The sequence below is a fragment of the Ochlerotatus camptorhynchus genome, unplaced genomic scaffold (genome assembly GCF_037179485.1).
Source record: "Ochlerotatus camptorhynchus isolate MF236.1 unplaced genomic scaffold, CSIRO-AGI_Acam_v1.1 ptg000037l, whole genome shotgun sequence".
Lineage (NCBI taxonomy): Eukaryota > Metazoa > Arthropoda > Insecta > Diptera > Culicidae > Ochlerotatus > Ochlerotatus camptorhynchus.
The window spans coordinates 1824283-1845255 of record NW_027040528.1 but is presented as its reverse complement, the minus strand read 5'-3'; the positions used below and the strand labels follow the sequence as shown (position 1 = coordinate 1845255).

The 20973-nt window shown below is 37.1% G+C and overlaps 3 protein-coding genes across 3 annotated transcripts; 1 reads left to right on the top strand and 2 right to left on the bottom strand.

Annotated features, from left to right (window-relative positions):
- Nucleotides 1-433: 433 nt before the first annotated feature.
- On the bottom strand, nucleotides 434-891 carry LOC135711061 (histone H3). Its single transcript, XM_065233810.1, has one exon. The coding sequence runs from the start codon at nucleotides 862-864 to the stop codon at nucleotides 454-456; it is 411 nt and encodes a 136-aa protein (XP_065089882.1). The 5' UTR covers nucleotides 865-891; the 3' UTR covers nucleotides 434-453.
- Nucleotides 892-1057: 166 nt separating this feature from the next.
- On the top strand, nucleotides 1058-1438 carry LOC135710731 (histone H4). Its single transcript, XM_065233396.1, has one exon. It carries the CDS (start codon nucleotides 1105-1107, stop codon nucleotides 1414-1416), a length of 312 nt encoding a protein of 103 aa, XP_065089468.1. The 5' UTR covers nucleotides 1058-1104; the 3' UTR covers nucleotides 1417-1438.
- Nucleotides 1439-2412: 974 nt separating this feature from the next.
- LOC135710722 (histone H1-like) lies at nucleotides 2413-3134 on the bottom strand. Its single transcript, XM_065233384.1, has one exon. It carries the CDS (start codon nucleotides 3122-3124, stop codon nucleotides 2459-2461), a length of 666 nt encoding a protein of 221 aa, XP_065089456.1. The 5' UTR covers nucleotides 3125-3134; the 3' UTR covers nucleotides 2413-2458.
- Nucleotides 3135-20973: the final 17839 nt, after the last annotated feature.

Here is a 20973-nt window from a genome sequence, read left to right as displayed (position 1 = left end):
TTGGAAGGTTCTGGTAAGATTATCACTGTATAAAACAAGGCGTAAGTTAAAATTTGTTTTTGTTTACATGAACCTAAACGCTCCATAATTGAAATTAGATCCTACTTAAATTTCAACTGCCCAGTCGGCAATTCGTAAATCAATTGAAATATATTATTCATAAAGCATGATCATGTACTTCTCAGAAAATTCAATTATTCCAATAGAATATGCAAATCCCTAGTCAAACGAAAAATTTATATAGAATTTAAGTGTGTAGTGCCAAGTTCGCGATGATTTGCATGGGATACCCGGCTGTATGTTTGTTTTCAAAATCTCGTTTACTTCGTTACCAAATTTAGACTGGAACGGAATGAACAAAGAATCTGAACCTTAAAAGCTCACTTACAAACTCTTTAGAATCATCGTGGTGGCCCTGAAAAGGGCCGTTTTTGTAGGATTTTGATGGGATAATTAAGCGCGTTCACCACGGATACGACGAGCCAGCTGGATGTCCTTCGGCATGATAGTGACACGCTTGGCGTGGATAGCACACAGGTTGGTATCCTCGAACAGACCGACCAGATAGGCCTCGCTAGCTTCCTGCAGAGCCATAACAGCCGAGCTCTGGAAGCGCAGATCGGTCTTGAAGTCCTGGGCGATTTCACGGACCAGACGTTGGAAAGGCAACTTTCGGATCAACAGTTCGGTCGATTTCTGGTAACGACGGATCTCACGCAGGGCGACGGTGCCTGGCCGGTAGCGATGAGGTTTCTTCACACCTCCGGTGGCTGGAGCGCTCTTACGGGCGGCCTTTGTTGCCAACTGCTTGCGAGGAGCCTTCCCTCCAGTAGACTTGCGAGCGGTCTGCTTAGTGCGAGCCATTGTTATGTTGCGATGCGTATTCGATGAGAGCACACTGTGTAATGTTCATAAAAATTAATTCCATTCTCTTTTATAACATGCGTTCGCTGTGTTCAACCAATCAGAAACGATGAAAGAACAAGAACACAGCAACTAACAAAAAGAATTTAACCCTCGAGTAGGTATAAAACAGCCAAAATTTGGAATTTTTGTTCACTTATGTTTCAACCTTCATCGACGATTCAACTATCTCATTAGAAAATGACAGGACGCGGCAAGGGAGGAAAAGGCCTTGGCAAAGGAGGAGCCAAGCGTCATCGAAAAGTGTTGCGTGACAACATCCAGGGCATCACCAAACCCGCTATCCGTCGTTTGGCTCGTCGTGGTGGAGTGAAGAGAATTTCCGGTCTCATCTACGAAGAAACCAGAGGAGTACTGAAGGTGTTTCTGGAGAACGTTATTCGTGACGCCGTTACTTACACCGAACATGCGAAGAGGAAGACTGTCACCGCAATGGATGTCGTTTACGCGTTGAAGCGGCAGGGACGTACTCTTTACGGATTCGGGGGATAAATTAGTTTCATCGACTCAAAACAAAAAAAACGGCCCTTTTCAGGGCCACCATATTAATACAAAAGGTGTTTCTGAATTGACTTTCTTACCGGAATGTAGCAGGTGGCAGTGATATGATGGAACATTCCTGGTTGCCACTACTACGAATTCAGTGCCGACAATAATTTGTAAATATTTTGATGTGGTACGCTGTGCACTTCCAGGGCGAGATGAAATTTCAGCTCAAGTAAGATGAGTTCCCGTACGCTTCTTAGGGAAAGATATCGAGCGCGGGTTACCCCTAAAGAACCCCTAAAGATTTTTTAGAGGGTACATACGACGAATGAGAACCGCCCAAAGGGAACTCAGGAACGAATTCACACATTATCCAGGATAAACTTTTTCTGAATGAGAAAAATGTATATTGTGGACACACAGTTAGAACTAAACTATTTCATTTTCCGGCTGATTTTTGAGGTTTTCCACTTTTCCACAGGTATATCGCTGGGCTTGCTGTACATTTACGTTGTGTCCATTCGCTGTGTTGTCACATCTCAAAATAACACTCAAATAATTTTACTGTTTATTTTGGATAGAATAAAATGAAAAGCTTCATAGAATTTCCAACACAGAAATACATTTTCTCATTTTCTGGTGGAAATTCACAGAAACCAATGATAGAGATATTTGATTGTGAAATTCTCATGTTCCATAATTTGTGGATAAAGTCATTTGGACGATGTGGCATGGTCTGCTACAGCTTATTATGGCTGATCAACATTCGGTTTTCAAGAATGTGTTAAGGGTAGTGGAATTTTCATTTCCCTTTTTGGAAGTGCAAAACAGCAGATCCCATCCAGGTTGAAACTGAATAATAAACAAATTCACTATAAGATGTGCCATTAAATGATACATGTTGATGATGTATGTCGATTAATGATTATGATTAATTAATGAATATGATGTCGAAATCCTTGAACTCTTTAGCTGCATTATTGGTAGCCCTGAAAAGGACTGTTTTGGGTAATTCTTTGAGTTGCTGTAGATCAACAACGTTCCGAGTTTACTTCTTGACGACCTTCTTCGGGGCCGCTTTCTTGGCTGGGGTGGTTCTCTTCGGCTTCGGGGTCTTTGGCTTCTTGGCAGCGGTCTTCGAGGGCTTGGTGGCCTTTTGCTTGGGAGTAGTAGCCTTCTTCACGCCTCCGGCCTTCTTCGCGGTCTTGGCACCGGCAGCCTTGGCTTTCTTCTCACCAGCTGGCTTCTTGGCAGCTTTAGCAACGGGCTTCTTGGCTTTCTTATCACCGGCTGGCTTCTTCGTTCCGGTAGCTTTCTTGACCTTTTTCTCACCTGCAGCTTTCTTCGGTTTCTTCTCAGTGGCGGCTTTCTTGGCTTCAGCCTTCAACTTGAATGATCCCGATGCACCGATTCCCTTGGTTTGGACAATCGTTCCCTTCTCGACGCCATTCTTCAAAGACTTCTTAAGGAACGGGGCTAGCTTGGCAACGTCGCACTTGTAGTTGGCAGCGATGTACTTCTTGATGGCCTGCAGCGACGATCCGTTGCGTTCCTTCAGGGTTTTGATGGCGGCAACAACCATTTCGTTCACCGGGGGATGGGTCGATGGCTTCTTGGGCTTGCCCTGTCCCTTGAGGGCCCTTGGCTTCTTTGTCTTGGCGGGCGAGGTGGCAGCTGGTGCTGCAGCAGCGGCTACGGTTGCAACTTCAGACATCTCGGCTTGATTAAGGTAGATACACTGTTTGAATTAGTCGGTAAGAGACAGCAGACCTGTGTAAGATTTTGAAGTCTGTGCTAGGGAGATAAGCGCGAATGTTGAATTGTTGATTGTTCACGAAATATTTTGATATATTCCGGTAACACAGTTTAAAAATGTTAATTAAGGTATTTATCTTTGCATAATCAAATAAGCTGTTATCGGAATTTTAAAGATAAATAGTTAAGGTATCAGCTCACCAGTAACAAAAATGGCTAGGTTCAGCATAATTCATACAATATCACACTCTTTCATTATTCATTAGACACAAGCAGCATCTTCTCGTGACAAAACCTTCAATAGTAGCTATTGAAACAATTACAGGGGCATTTACATTTTTAAAATATGTGAGAATAATAGTTTCTCTGCGGATCTGCTTTCATTAAAAGTGAACATTTATATTGTGAATGCTATAAATGTACCTCCAAACAGTATGCTGAAAAACGTTAAGATCAATTCAATTGAATTTCAAACAATGCTCAATGTTTCAGAAAATAACAGCAAATAATTGAAAATCAATTTCAAATTTCTCAAGTAAATACTTTGATTTTGGCATAAAACTGAACCCTTAGGCCTAAGCTTGATTTTTCCTGTGTTACACTGTGTGTAACTAAGGCTACACGACAAATTATGATTATCTCCTTCCAGCAAAATTGTTTGCTGAAAATTGACCAGCAAAAATATGTTGAAAGCAGATATTTTTTTATTACTCTGATTAAAATTTAATCAAAGTTATTGCTGTAAAAATGAATAATGGCAAACGAGCTGTCAAGTGGATTTGTATATTTTTTTTTCGGGGTAGTTGCATGATCTTTTGCCAAACTGTACAAGCAAAGAATTTAGCAGAAATTTTCTGCTGTTAGAAAAGTCTTTATCTTTCGTAATTACTATAATACCTATACGGTAAGATACGAACAAAATTTGGCAAGGAACTATTATCAATAATGACATCGTCTTAATTTCTAGAAGGTTCAATCCACTTAACGTTCAATGCAATCATTAACATGTCCCGGAAACATTGACAACAAACTTAGGCTTATGGTTATGACTGGACGTTTTAATAAGTTGTAGGTGAAAATTCAAACCGAAATTTTCTCAAGTTCTCCAACAATGTGTATCATTGTTTTTGTACAAGTACAGAGGAATAAGCTCAACATCGGGTTTCAGTAAAGTTTCCTTGTTCTTTTTGGTGGAAAAAAAAAAAAGTTTTGGTGGATAACCAGTAACATTTACTACAAAAAAAATAGTCTGTTGAATTTGCTTATTTCCATTATTTTCAAAAATTCAAAAGCAGTTTTTTCTTGTTCAACACCATGAAAATGTGTTCATTGCATTTTCTTGCCTACACGGCGATTGAGAACGACCCAAATTTGAGTTTAGTTCACTCATAATCGCCAAAAGTGCAGGAACTCAGCGATGAGTTAATTTACCTCATGTTTTCCCATGATTTTCCAGGGAAAAATTCCCGAATTTGAGAAAAGTAAAGATTGGATTCACTCAGTCTATTGGTACTACTCCGAGACTGAATAAAATTTTCGTCAATTTCCTCATTTTCCGACAGATTTTTTAGGTTTTCCACAGGAAACCATGAGACAAATTTTACTCATCGCTGAGTTCCTGCACTATTGGCGATTATGAGTGAACTAAACTCAAATTTGGGTCGTTATCTTTCGCCGTGTACCGGAACACCGAAAAAAGTATTTTTGATCTTCCAAAAAAAAAAAATAATGACGTCCCCTTTCCCCTTAACTTCCTCGTTTTTTTTTCTTCTTCATTCTAATCTTGTCTCACTTCCATCTGAGTCCTGTGCTCCAAGGTTGCAAAGACTCATTTCAGCTAAAACAATGTTTTTCTAAATTATGAAATAATTGACCACTTTGTCAAGCAGTTTTGGTGTGACTTTCTACCAGCGATTTCACAAAACTGGACCAACTAATTTCTATTTTTTTGTGAAACGCACAAATGTTGGCTATTTTTTTCGAGGTTCTAGAAGAAAAAATCTCAAAATAATGTTTCATTTCAAAGTTCGAGTGGTAGTAAACGTCATTTTATCTGCTCGAATGAAGTGGTTAATTAGATGCCATGATCAAATTTTGAATTGGTAGGATACAAGAAGAGGTTGCAAAGAATGTGTTTGACATATTAAACCTGTTTATTTCACTTCATGAGAGTCACAATCAGCGATTTTTCACAAACTCACTCACTCACTCAGCGATCAGCAAATCGCTGATTGTGACTCAAAGAAAGCAAAATTTACAGGTTTTATGTTTCCAACGCATACTTTGTAACCTCTTCTTGTAAGTTACAAGTAAAACATGCCATCATACCATCTATTGGTTTTATTATTCCGAAAAACATTATTTTAGCTGAAATGAGTCTTTGCAACCTTGCTGTGCTCAAGTAGGTAGGTGATCAAAATTTAAAATTCAAACTAAAACAAGCCCTTAAAAGGGTATCCTGTAAATTAACGCTAAATGCAATTATCATATTAGCATAATCAATTAACTAGAACAAATATGAAGAGCCAAATGGTAAACCAAATGTTGAAACATAAAAAAAAAAAACCAGCAAATAAACGTAAATTTTACTAATTCCCTCTGAGTTCTTCTCAGAATACGTTCGCTAATATCCTTCTTATAATGATCCTAGAATTTCCCCCATGATCATGCACACGGTTAGAAAAAAGTACCCAAAATTAAGTTCTTTTCACTCATCTCGGCACTATAGTGCAGGAACCCAAAAGTAGGTAAAGCGGGTCAAAGTAATTTTCATTTACTTGTGTGCAGTTCAAAAAGAATTTTCCACTGGCTTTTTAACCAAAAGTATGTTATTTGTACCCAACAGTAGGTAAATATGATTATACTCAACGTTGGGTTCCCACACTTTACTACCCCTGTTGAGTGGTTTTGCTCCTCCGTTTTTGACAACATTAGAAGGAGAAAAGGAGACAAACTAGTCAAAAGTAGGTAAAAGTGAACTGGCCGTTGGGTACTTTTTTCTTACCGTGCACAGATCGCTTCAGAGCTACTCAAACAAAAACTGGGTCAAAGAAGCTCTCTTGTGCTTCATGGGCTCAACATATTTAAGTCTTACACGGCCACTGTGGGAATCGAGAAAAACTAATCATATTGGCAAATCAAAGTTGGCACTCGTGGAGAATAGATGAACTATGAAAGTGATGATGGTTTCAAAATTTTACACGGTGAGGTATACGAGTTCAATCTTAAAATGCCTTTATTTTGCAAATGGAGCATTTTATTTAAATCTGGTTAATGCTACGTTAGTAGAAAACTTAAGGATTACTCAATAGATATATAATATAGAAAAAATAATTTCTTTTCAGATTTTTAGGTGTATGCATAGATTTCAGCTTTTCTACAACTGTAGCAACAACCAGATTTAAATTCAATGCTCAGTTTTCAAAATAAAAGCATTTTAAGATTGCACTCGTATACCTGTCCGTGGAAAATTTTGAAACCATCATCACTTTCATAGTTCGGCTATTCTCCACGAGTGGCAACTTTGATTTGCCAATTGTCAAATCAAAGTTGGCACTCGTGGAGAATAGAAGAACTATGAGTGTGATGATGGTTTCAACATTTTACACGGTGAGGTACACGGATAGAAATCTCCTTATACCTTTTGGCAAATTTCTATTGCTGATTATTCATAAAATGAATAAGTCAACTAATAAGCAGACGCCTTGCAAAAAGTTAATGAAGATCATGTGTCAAATGAAATGTATAAGCGGTTACACCAACAATCAATACGAAACTTACGATTTTAAATTGGCTCACTACTTGACTAGCCTATTGGTCCCAAGCAAACGATTAACGTATCCCATTCTAGTCGAAATTCTACTACTACACAATGTTTGTTTTGATTCGCTATGAAAGTTGGGGGTGAGGGGTTAGTGGATTTTCCTATGTTTCGAGGGGTGAATCGATTAGCTTGGGACCGAAGAGAGTACCAGAGCTGAGCCAAAAAGTTGAGCACGTTATTTCGGGACCTTCTAGTCTTAGAGTTGCCTCTATGGTTACACATACCTTGTATGCATTCTTATAGGACGTATGTGATTTGTCTTATGGAATGTATAAGGCTGATGTTTTGACAAAAATGTATAAGTGAAACACATGGATAAAATAATTGATTTTCGTTTCGTGTATATACAAGTACAATCTTAAAATGCTTTTATTTTGCAAATGCAGCATTTTATTTTAATCTGGTTAATGCTACGCTAGTAGAAAACTCAAGGACTACTTAATAGACATATAATATAGAAAAAAATAATTTCTTTTCAGATTTTTAGGGGTGTACATAGATGTCAGCATTTCTACCACTTTGCCTCCGCTATTATTGCTCTTAAAATGTAAGCCATAATTTTATTAAGTTGTTTAGATTACAATTTCAGCGGTGACGTGAAAAAAACGCAGTAAACACGCAATACCATAAAATTGTTACAAATTTTGTTCGTTAACGTTTTCACATGTGAATGATATGCTTGAATTTGATTCCGAGTCGAAGAATGCTTTTTGTGCGAGCAAGCGTATTGTTTGCCATTTTATAAAAACCTGAATTGACATAGAATAAATAAGGGAAAACAATATTTATTGATTTACATATATTTGATTTTGATACAATAAAAAATATGAATCGCTACAACTAAAATTATTCGTTGCTTTAAAAAATGCTGCAGGTTGATTCAAGTAAACATTTTTTTTAATCAATAAAAATCGATGTTTTATTCAATAAAGCTGGTGGCATTATTTTAATTCTATATTTTTATTGGATTACTCAATGGATTTTATTGATCTATATTCTATTCAAAATTTTGTTTGAAATGAATCGTGCTTTATTTGAATGAACTATGTTTTTTTCTGCGTGATGTACCTCTCAGTGGAAAATTTTGAAACCATCATCACTTTCAAAGTTCTTCTATTCTCCACGAGTGCCAACTTTGATTTGCCAATAAGATTAGGTTTTCTTGATTCCCACAAAATGGCGACATTTTTCAAACAAATCATAACATGATACCGTCACTTCCAATCAAAATGACGGTAGAGACAAAACTGTAGGAAAACTAATTCCCTTTCAGGAAAAATATACCTGCTAAAATCCCTAATAAAAATTGTATGGTTAATTTGCTTAACGACGTGTTCTGGGTATCATTCAAACCATTTGTGGAATGGTTCGATGATTTGGGTTATCGTTCGTTTATGGTTATTTTTTATTAGGGATGTTCTAGTTATTTTGGGTAAAAAAAAAAAAAACTGAATAACAAAGAGGTTGCCCCACTTTTTTGGTACGCCCCTGTGCGTTTTTTTATTCGATGTCAAAAAACAATACTACCACACTGAAACAAATCGACATGTACCGTTTATTGGATCCATCTTATAACATAGCAATGTCAGCAGATTTATTCATTCTATGTGATGATTGATAGATTCCATTGGATTATCACTTAAAAACTATGACTGCGATATGGAATGATTTCTATCGTAATTTCACATACTTAGTACTTGATAATACTTTGCTTCGAACGTGGTTAGCGATAGGTAATAAGTATATGAATATTGTCTGATATATTTCATGGTGAAAAACTGTTGATATGTCATGGGTGGGAACAGACATCTAGAAACTGATGGAAAATCATATAAGTTTGCACTATGAGAAAATCCAGTAAAATATACCTGTTTTCATGATGAATATTGCTCACTAAAAGATATATCATATAAGATAATCATGTATATTTTATTGGAGTTGCTTTTAACGCTTTTTGACGTTTGTTGATATGTCGCGTGTAAACAGACATGAAGAAACTATTGGACTGTCATTTAACTTTGCAGTATAGGAAAACATGTATATCTCATTGGAATAGCTTCCTTTGATTTTTGAGGTTTAAAGATTGTAAACAGATCCATCCCAATCATTTAATAGTCATATAGATATGCCTTTTAAGAAATCCAACAGCAAACGTTTGTTTTTGCATGTTTTTCTGGGCTGAATATCGCTCCTAATAAAATACATCTTCCATGATTGTTCTTTATAAATTATTGAAACAATTTTCAACGATGTTATCGTACACTCATTAAAATGATTAGTTGAACTAAATACAACAATGATACTGTATTGAATAATCTTTGTTTGTTTCTGGAAAAGAATGTATTGAGATTGAAAAAAAAATGATTCTACTGCAATATTTACTTTGCTATGATTCTAATTGTAAGCCTTCTACACGGCTAATTCAGATTCCAGCCCTAGTACTCGAACTTCATGAACCAGTTACATCAACTTATATAATTTAGTCGTTGATTTATTGCACACAGGTGCATTAAGAAAGATTTGAACAAACCACACCACCGAAACGGAACATAAATTTGTCAGTGCTATTTGTCTTCACTCTAGCAAAACGAGCATAACGTTGCACTGCATTCCATGTCGGGAGAGCTGTTCTTACTTCATGCTATTTGAACGAGCTCAATCTTGAAGTCAGTCGTGGCCCAGTGATATCGAGCGCAGACACCGAAAGCATCACACCTCAACAGTCCTTGATCGAATCCCAAATCAGCTACAATAAAAAAGGCACAACTGTGAAAGCTCCCACTGCCTGATGTTTATTTTTCGATTTATTTTTAGAAATCGACTAAATATATGTGTCAAAAGAAGAAGTAAATTTCATGTGATTTTCACACAAACTTTACTTCGATTAATTTATGGTACATATATTATATTGTGGTGAAAAGTGTAGCTTATGCTTATGGGTTTCAAATCCATTTCAGTTAATTATTATAATTTGATCGATTTTCATTTATCATACGACGATCATATAAAAGTTACCAAATTATCAGCATTGTAAATGTATCAGATATTCATATAGAATTTACCTGGCACATTTTCAATCATATAATTTTCAATGGATTATCTTATAGCGCAAATTTATAAGATTTCCACATAACAGGAATATGTCATATTGGTTCAGTGCACCAACACGTTTTTCAATAACGTTTATTTCGTTTTCCCGCGGTTTTTTCGCAGTTTATTTTCTTCTGCAAACTAGATTTTACACTGAACCAAAACATTATCCTTTGATCGAATGATTATTGCTTCACCCACATGGTGTTTCGTGAAAACCCATTTATGGGTAAAAAATACCCATTTTCAAACCATGTATGCAGCTGTCACAAAATGGGGGAATTTGGAAATCATAAAATGGGTGATAAAATACCAATTAAAAGAATCAGTTCACGAGTGCATAATGGGTATATTTTTTACCCACTAAGGGGTGAAAAAAACGCTTGGAAATTTTATCGTCTCATTCCGTCACCGACGATTGGGAATGCAAACAGTTTCTGTCCGTTTTTTTTTTTAGCAAAAATGGACGATCTTCGGAAAAGGTTATATCATAGAGGTAACTCTAAGACTAGAAGGTCCCGAAATAACGTGCTCAACTTTTTGGCTCAGCTCTGGTACTCTCTTCAGTCCCAAGCTAATCGATTCACCCCTCGAAACATAGGGAAAACCAACAACCCCTCATTTTATCTGTCAAACTTTCATAGCAAAACAAAACAAACATTGCGTATACGCAATACTAGAATTTCGACTAGAATAGGGTACGTTAATCGTTTGCTTGGGACCAATAGGCTAGTCAAGTGGTGAGCCAATTTAAAATCTTTAGTTTCGTATTGATTGTTGGTTATATTCTGAAACATTGGAGAGACTAACGGATAAGTCTATACAGTTTTATCCAATATGGTATTATCACAAACGAAGTGACAGACGACTAACTGGCGAAGAAATCAATTAAAATAATGTGGTTCGCTGTAATAGAATTTTCTGAGAAGCTTGTGTCATCAGCCACCAGATGGGCTAGTATTTTTGTTTTGGTTTTGCACAAAGTTGCCATGTGGTACACTGAAAAATTGCAATAGCAAGTTAGTCACCAAAGTTTTCGAGCCGCTCCGTCTGTCACTTCGTTTGTGGTTATATTCAACGCTTTGGCCACAGACAAACAGACATAACACTCGCAAGTTGTTCATCGAACAAGCATTTAACGGTCAATTTAAAAGTATCGTAGTTGGTAGTACCATAGAGGTAACTCTAAGACCACTGGGTCCCGAAGAAAATCATTATTATTTTTGGCTCACTCAGTACCAGAACAACGGTCCCAAGCAGTCCCAAGCTATTTCACTCACCCCTGCATGTTCTGCATGAATCCACACACCCCTGATGTTATCTGTCAAACTTTCATAGCGAATCAAAACAAACATAGTGTAGTAATAGAATTTCAACTAGAATAGGGTACGTTAATCGTTTGCTTGGGACCAATAGGCTACTAAAGTGGTGAGCCAATTTAAAATCGTTAGTTTCGTATTGATTGTTGGTAGTACCGCCACCTGTGGCGCGCATAGTCAATTCCCTTGCGTTTGACGTTTACACACTACCGCCATCTGTTCAGCGTACTACCCACCACAGTGTTCTCAACAGATGGCGGTAATGTTTTTTGCGATGATGTTTTACAGTGAGAAATATTCAATGTGTAATGTCTGTTTGTCTGTGGCTTTGGCCGTTAAGTCGAACAGATAGAAGAAATTACTGTGCATCAGCAGTTTATTGGCTAATCGATACAGGGTTGCCATTGATGGCAGGCTCTGATTCCACTTCCGGCAGGCTTATATGCTTAGTATATAGTTGAAGATGCTAATTTCAAATAACAGACTGTAGTGGTAATTTTTATACGATAGATGGAGTAGATGAAAGCATAGAGTTGATAGTTCCGTTAGAGTACGGCAGTGTGAAGATTGTATATAGATATTAGAATAGCGAGCTTAGGACAACTTTTATGGAAATGGAACACGGAGATGAAAAACTACTCAAAATTAAGTACTTTTCCCTCAATTGGGTTCTTTAATTATGAAAAATATATCTGTTTTTATATATCATCTGAAAGAGCTTCGCTTTCTGAGCACAGCGGTATTTTTTTCGAATCCACACACTTTCATCTCGATTTTTAAATCAAGATTTAAAGCAAAATAATATCTTCACTGTTTGACACTAACCTGACAAACTGACAGCTCGCTCCCATACAAAGTGGCACCGAGGGGCGCTAATAAGGTGATTTTTGCAAATTTAATCATACTTATTTAAAATAGTTCCAGTGTACCAAAATGGATGAAATTTTGGGTTTGGGTTCCATTTTTAATGCAGATTACGAATATGCATTTAACTTAATTACCTTAAAGAACCCAATTCCGGGGTTCAGCCCAATAACCCAAATTTGAGTAAATCGCATATAGTAGTTTCCATTTAACATCAGCAAAAAAAATTACCTACTCTTAAGTATATTCTACCCAAAATTAAGTTTAATTCACGTAAATTTGAGAATATGCATTTTACTCAAGAGTAACTTATTGGGCTAAACTATATCGTTGGGTTGAATCTCTTGTTCCTTTTTTGACAACAATAACAAGTGCAAGTGAGAGGCTTAAGTCAATATTAAGTAAAAAGAACTCAAATTGATCATTTTGTCAAGCTTCTGCATTCATGTTCCATCAGATGTCACAGCTGTTGTTTGCGGTGACATCTATCGGAAACTAGACACAATCTGTTTTCCTATAATTGTTCACAGAGGACACTGCAGTGCAAAACATGTCTGGTACCTCTACACTGAAACAAATCGACATGTACCGTTTATTGGATCCATCTTATAACATAGCAATGTCAGCAGATTTATTCATTCTATGTGATGATTGATAGATTCCATTGGATTATCACTTAAAAACTATGACTGCGATATGGAATGATTTCTATCGTAATTTCACATACTTAGTACTTGATAATACTTTGCTTCGAACGTGGTTAGCGAAGGTAAGAAGTATATGAATATTGTCTGATATATTTCATGGTGAAAAACTGTTGATATGTCATGGGTGGGAACAGACATCTAGAAACTAATGGAAAATCATATAAGTTTGCACTATGAGAAAATTCAGTAAAATATACCTGTTTTCATGATGAATATTGCTCACTAAAATATATATCTTATAAGATAATCATGTATATTTTATTGGAGTTGCTTCTACTGATTTTTGACGTTTGTTGATATGTCGCGTGTAAATAGACATGTAGAAACTATTGGACTGTAATTTAACTTTGCAGTATAGGAAAACATGTATATCTCATTGTAATAGCTTGCTTTGATTTTTGACGTTTAAAGATTGTAAACAGATCTATCCCAATCATCAAATAGTCATATAGAAATGCCTTTTAAGAAATCCAACAGCAAGCATTTGTTTTTGCATGTTTTTCTGGGATGAATATCGCTCCCAATAAAATACATCTTACATGATTGTTCTTTATAAATTATTGAAACAATTTTCAACGATGTTAACGTACACTCATTAAAATGATTAGTTGAACTAAATACTACTAACAACAATGATACTGTATTGAATAATCTTTGTTTGTTATTGTTTCATATGATAATTGGTTCCAGAAAAGAATGTATTGAGATCGAAAAAAAATGATTCTACTGTAATATTTACTTTGCTATGATTCTAATTGTAAGCCTTCTACACGGCTAATTCAGATTCCAGCCCTAAGTAGTATTCGAACTTCATGAGCCAGGTCTATCAAATCATATAATTTAGTCGTTGATTTATTGCACACAGGTGCATTAAGAAAGATTTGAACAAACCACACCACCGAAACGGAACATAAATTTGTCAGTGCTATTTGTCTTCACTCTAGCAAAACGAGCATAACGTTGCACTGCATTCCATGTCGGGAGAGCTGTTCTTACTTCATGCTATTTGAACGAGCTCAATCTTGAAGTCAGCCGTGGCCCAGTGGAATCGAGCACAGACACCGAAAGCATCACACCTCAACAGATCTTGATCGAATCCCAAATCAGCTACAATAAAAAAAAGGCACAACTGTGAAAGCTCCCACTGCCTGATGTTTATTTTTCGAATTTATTTTTGGAAATCGATTAAATATATGTGTCAAAAGAAGAAGTAAATTTCATGTTATTTTCACATAAACTTTACTTCGATTGATTTATGACACATATCAAGAGCAAATTTTCATTACGTCGAATGTAACAAAGGTAAACAAAGTCGAGCTATCAGTGTCAATCGATTCTCCTGCTATTACACTATATACTGTCCGAATATAGGATCAAATCCCATTTTTAAATTTATTTACCAGTTAAATTGCTTTTTGACGTAATCACCTTCCGATCAAAATAGTTTTCGATGTTACTTAAGTCACCCAATTTCTATGGAGATGCCGTTTGACTTAAGTAATAGTGCTGAGAAACCCGTGAAAAGTGTACGTTCGTCGTTTCGCTTTCTCATTATTAAAGTGAATAAATCGAACTGTTTGTTGCTAAGATGATTTCGGTGGTCCTAAAATGATGAATGGGCTGCACGTAAGGAGTCGTAATTGATAATTCTCCCGAATATCCTGGTAAATACACTTTGACTTAAGTAACAATAGGGGCCACCAAACGACGTATAATAACTTTTGACTCAAAAACCAGTATTTTTAGCATGAAAGCTAGCGATTTGCATTTGTATGATTAAAACCCTGCTAAATATGTTAAACATTGCTATCACTATGAGATTATATGTGTTTACTTGGAAATAGGAATAACTTTTCGGTCATCAAAACAAAACTTTATTTTTCTCGGATTGGTGCGAATGTTACTTACGACATAATGAAAATTTGCTCTTGATATAGTGTAATAGCAGGAGAATCGATTGACACTGATAGCTCGACTTTGTTTACCTTTGTTACATTCGACGTAATGAAAATTTGCTCTTGATATATTAGACATATCTCGCGTCACTTTTCAAATAGACCAATGTAACATATCTACCATTTTGAGAAAATCGAAGTTGTAGTTCGACAGATTATTATTTTAACTGTTTAAAAACAATACATTTTGCATTACTATTTTTAATGTAGTCAGCATATAATAACGTTGAAAATTCAGAAGAAACAGTAAAATCACAATTTTACTTTGAATTTCATGCTACAACAGAGAAAAAATCACATAGGACGTTTTGACAAGTCGAGTTGTACATCGGACATGTTACATTGGACGATTTTTCTCAATGACATAATCAATGAGTGTTACATTGGACGTTTTGTCTACATGATACTAGATTCCCTTTCACAGATTTCAGAGTATAGTACCTAACTTTAGATTGGCCCCGCCTTTGGAAAATGAGCACCAATCATGTTAGGCAGTCCGAATGACCGAAGTAACAATCAAGTAACCATCATTTTAAAATGTACATTGGACAATTTTTGATCAATGATTTTCTTAAATAAATGAAAGTAAATTTGGATGGATGTTTTTGTATCACATACAATGATAGAAGAGCAATAGCTTGTATCGCTTAACTCGATTTGTTTGCATTTGTTACATTGGGCTATTTGAAAAGTGACGCGAGATCTAGCATTGGGCGATCTTGAGAATCCAATTCCTCTTTGCGTATTAGAGCATCTCCACCGCTGTTTCTAAATCACTTTTGGAAACTGAGTCAGCATGACTTCCGCCTGTGACCAATGCGCTAAACCAGTTAAAGGCGATGAAGAATCCGTCTCATGCATGGCTTTTTTGCGACAGGATGATTCACCTAAAGTGCGGGTGCAGTTTCGAACGCATTTGGATACGGTTGTGTTTTAAGTTTGTTCTCTGTTTTGTGCGTGCGTTCGCTCTCATAGTTTTCGGCTGCAATTGCCGGATTATCGCTGGCGCTCTGCCTCCCGGACGTTTATACGTGTGTGATTATTAGTTTTCTCGCTTTCCGGGAAGTTTTAGAATAGAGAAAGAAAACGTGATTCTACATGTTTGCAAGCATCAGAAGAGATGTCGCGATCTGCGTTGTTTGATTTTCTCCCGGACCAGAAATTAGTGGCATCGCGAGTGATAATTTTTAATTTCAGTTTATTTACGCGCTGCAAGGTGCGTGAAAGAGCTCGACACAATCGGTGTTGATTTTGGCTCGCTTGTAACTTTTTTTGTTGTGTTTTCGAAAGAAATTGATCGAAATTGTACCAAAAGTGCTTCTGAACGTGTTTCGCAGTTGGGTGTGGTGAAATTCGTGAATTCGCGGTTTATGTTCAGTGAAAATTCCGTGTCACAAAATTGCTCACCGAGTTTCCTTTTTTTTGCCGTTCAACAACGACGGGTTTGCGAGAGAAAAATAAGCATCGGGAATGTGCTCCCAGATGTATTGATTTGGTGAGTACGTTCCAGTTGAAGATTGTTCTTATACATATCTCGATTGCATTTTCGAGGGGACGTTCGGAGAGCTTTGAGATTTAGGCGTTGTTGCATTTGCGGGCAGATGAGTTGGTCGCCGGTAAGGGCCAGTAAGTGCTGCCAGCAGATGAATCAAGAGGTATTCGAAACAAAATTGATAAGAAATTTCCATTCAAATCGATTTAATACAGCTGAACAAATTTCAAACCTATATACGTGCCAGATTTGGAAATAATATTTTTTGAATCTGGAAGTGTGTTTATGATACCATTATCCATTTGATAAAGGTAGAGTGAACATGCGGGGCTTATTGTAAGTAAAAGTGACCTCGGAGTGGTCGTGAATTACCAGGCATTCTGAAATGGGTCACTGGAGTTGCAATAGAGCTAACACCTTCTAACTCCCGGACTAAACCTGCTTTAATTTGAGGGTAATAAAAAGAAGTTTTCTTCCATAATAACACTGCCGGATAGTGGGGGTTAGATTGTACACACATACACACACACACACACACACACACACACACACACACACACACACACACACACACACACACACACACACACACACACACACACACACACACACACACACACACACACATACATACACACACACACACACACACACACACACACACACACACACACACACACACACACACACACACACACATACATACACACACACACACACACACACACACACACACACAGACACACACACACACACACACACACACACACACACACACACACACACACACACACACACACACACACACACACACACACACACACACACACACACACACACACACACACACACACACACAGACACACACACACACACACACACACACACACACACACACACACACACACACACACACACACACACACACACACACACACACACACACACACACACACACACACGCACACACACACACACACACACACACACACACACACACACACACACACACACACAATGACAAAGATTCATCTGGTAACAAAAAGTGTAATTTAGTACATTCTGTGTCACATTATTGTTATCCAAGTAGCTCAGGGCGTAGATACTTGTTCACTATAATGGATCCATGTACCTAATTGTTTTGCTCAAGTCATTTAATTTTGCTACACATTTAGCTAATAAACAAATCTGCACATGTTCGTCACTGACACCATTGTCATTGACAATTGACATGGTTTGCCTTGACTATGACTGTTAGCTAAAATGAGTGACCAAAGCAGAATTGTCAATATCACCGTGTCGAGATTTTGCAGCACTGGACACCCACACAAACCAACATAACCATCATGTAAAGGAAGTCTTCTAGAAATATTAAAAAAAGAGGAACTGTATTCATCTTTGCCTTGGGTATAGTCGTTTCGAGATCACGAACTACGATTTGGTTAACCCTGGCTTCCAGTGAACATAAGCATCGACACGGTATCTTTGGTTTGGTCACGTTTGGCCATCAAAATGCCGGTAGTCAATTAGGTCACCAACCCTTCGTGCAGATATTTTCGTTGCTTCCAGAGTTGGAAATTGAAGCTTGACGGGTTTGAAACAATCACAGGTGCTCAGGAAGTGACAGTTCACACCACGCTACACACTAAAAATAATATCAGCATACTGCTCGATAATTCTAAGATTATCCATGAATAGTGGATGAAATCGGATAATATTGAAAGGCGCGCGTTAATTCATAACGAATCGAATTTATCCAAAACAAATTCGAGAAAATTAAGCAAATTTTATTGAAATTCGTTAAAAAAAAATGTAGAACAGATTATTTTCGTCCCCCTAGCCAAAAGTTAAAAAATCCACCAAATGGTTCAGAGCCTTGTTGTGAGAATAATCCTTGGCTTACTCCTGGAAATATCTCGCATTGTCCAGAGGTCAAAAACGACTTGGGCGTTAATGGAAGTTCTAATAAACAAATACCATAAACGAACGATAACCCAACTATACTTCACAAATGATTTGGATGATACCCCTCACACATTAGTTTCTAAAATTTGTCTAATGTGCCCTGAAGCTCGCCCTGAAGTTCATATACCTGTCAGTGAATTTTCGGATTCTTTAAGATCTTCTTCTTAGCTTACCCCGATCTCTACGGCTGTGATATCCAATGATTCATACACACCCCGCTTTCCATGGTTTTTAAAACTAGACAAATTGTTTATTTGCTATTCATCTCACGAACAAGAAGGCGTAGGATGACAAAGAGGAGTGAGGGGGGGGGGGGGGCAGGGGACTGAGCGTTGACTTGTTTATAAAACATTCTCAGGACATGCATCATAATGAACGGCGTGTGGAGAGAGCAAATGAACTTGTAACATGAAACCATTTCACCATGGGTAGTCTTTGATTTGAATAAACTTCCGAAGCCATTTTGTTTTGCGGTGCTACTTAAAGACGATTTTCCCAAGAGAGCAGTTCCAGGCCAAATAACGAATCGATCAGAAGCGACTTTCTCAGATTTGCATGAAACTTTGCATCGTTGTTTGTTATGGTCAATCATTCACATTTTTGCTAAAATTCAGCGACATTCAAGCAAAAAAGCTTCAAAATGGCGTTTTGGAGATTTTTCAACAAATCATAACTCGAAAACATCACTTCCAATCGAAAAAAGTTGTAGGGAAAAATTATTTCTTTTTAGGAAAAGCATACACGGTTGAAAATATCCATGTAATTTTTGTTAAAACATAAAAAAAAAGTGTTTAAAATGTAGATAACAATAATTTAAAAAAAAATCATACTCAAACGATAACCCAAATTATATGACTATTCCACAAACGGTTTGAGTGATACCCTGATCACGTCGGTAAGCAAATTAACCATACACATTTTATTAGTGACCCTTCAATATTTTTTTGAATATTTTTCAATTCTATTCAATTTTCATACTGCCGTACTCTAACGGAACTATCCACCTACCCTCTTCTAAAGATCATTCTCTAGCTAATAAATCATCACACTAAAGCTTCATGTTAGCATTTCCAACCAACTCTGAAAATCGTTAACTTCGCGTATGAAGTAACATAAAAAACACTTTGAATGTAACAACTCAAGGCGGGAGTAGCCGTCAACAATGCTGATGATGGTACAGCACGCAACAACCACCCTACTGCTTTTGAGATGATCACGTTGGTTATGACGAGAGGAGCAACACAATAGTTGGGTAAAGAAGAACTGCATTATAACACACCATCGACTGGAAATGCTCTCGCAACGTGGGGCTTTAGGTAGTGATGAAAACGTCGCTAGAACTATTCCACAGCCGCAGTCAGTTTATGAGCAACAAGAGGGACGCACATTTTTGCCTGTGGACTTTGAGACATACTTCAAGTCCCCGCGTACATCGTACGGGCTAGGCAAAAATGTGCGTCTATCTTGAAAACTGTCGCTTTAATGGCCCTTCGCTCATTTTCAACTTCTATTCAATTTTCATACTGCCGTACTCTAACGGAACTATCCACCTACCCTCTTCTAAAGATCATTCTCTAGCTAATAAATCATCACACTAAAGCTTCATGTTAGCATTTCCAACCAACTCTTCTGGTTAAAGTTTGACAGATGGAAAGATCGATTAACCCTGCTATCCGAGCGTGGTTACTTCTGACAGACAAGAAGTTAAATTTTGACAACCTTGGCTAAGTTCTTCTCGAAAACCGGTCGATCGACAGCACAAGGATTTTCGAACATAGAAAATAACTTTCGAAATGTCACTTTTAACCACGAGTTAAATTTAACTCGGCAAATGGTTCCCAGCCTCAATTCCATGTGCTAAATGACGTTTGAGCTATTTTTAATTTGAACGGCGTGCAGATGAGCGGGTTTTTAAGTAAAAAGTGTTGAGTTTAAAAACTGTGATATTACCGGGGGTCTATGTTTTAAAGTTTTTTTTTGCGTGATGTTTTTCAGAAATGTAAATAGTTGTCCATAACTAACAGTTATGCAAAGTTTCATGTAAATCGGAGAAGGTCGAGTCAAAAATTCATTTCTGTTTCTGTTATTTGGCCTGTAACAGCTCTAGACGGATTTTCCTTGATATTTGCGAGGGGGACGACACATCTAAATCTCCATTCTAGATGCTCAAAAAATCTCACACTAGCGAATCAATCTTCGAAAAATCTTCTTCCATTTCTCGCATCAACTTGCAGAATCTTCGGAATCGGCATCAATCTTCTTTCTATCTACTCAGCAAGCGCGCAGCTAGTCACAGCAAAACACAATCTTTCCTGCATTGTATATACATTCGTCCCCCTCGGATATTTGTTACGATTTCGATACAATTTCATCCTACATTGACAAAGCGCAACAAACAGAGAAACATCACCGACAAACCGATATGAATGACCATAGAAGTTACCATTAAATTTAAGGCCAAAACACACTACTGCCATCTGACTCCATGCTCACGGAAAACGTTTAGCTAATCACGCGTGTACAATTTATGAGCTGGTTTGTTTCTGATCGATTCTGGACAAACTATTTTTGATTAGCTACTAAAATCCAATGA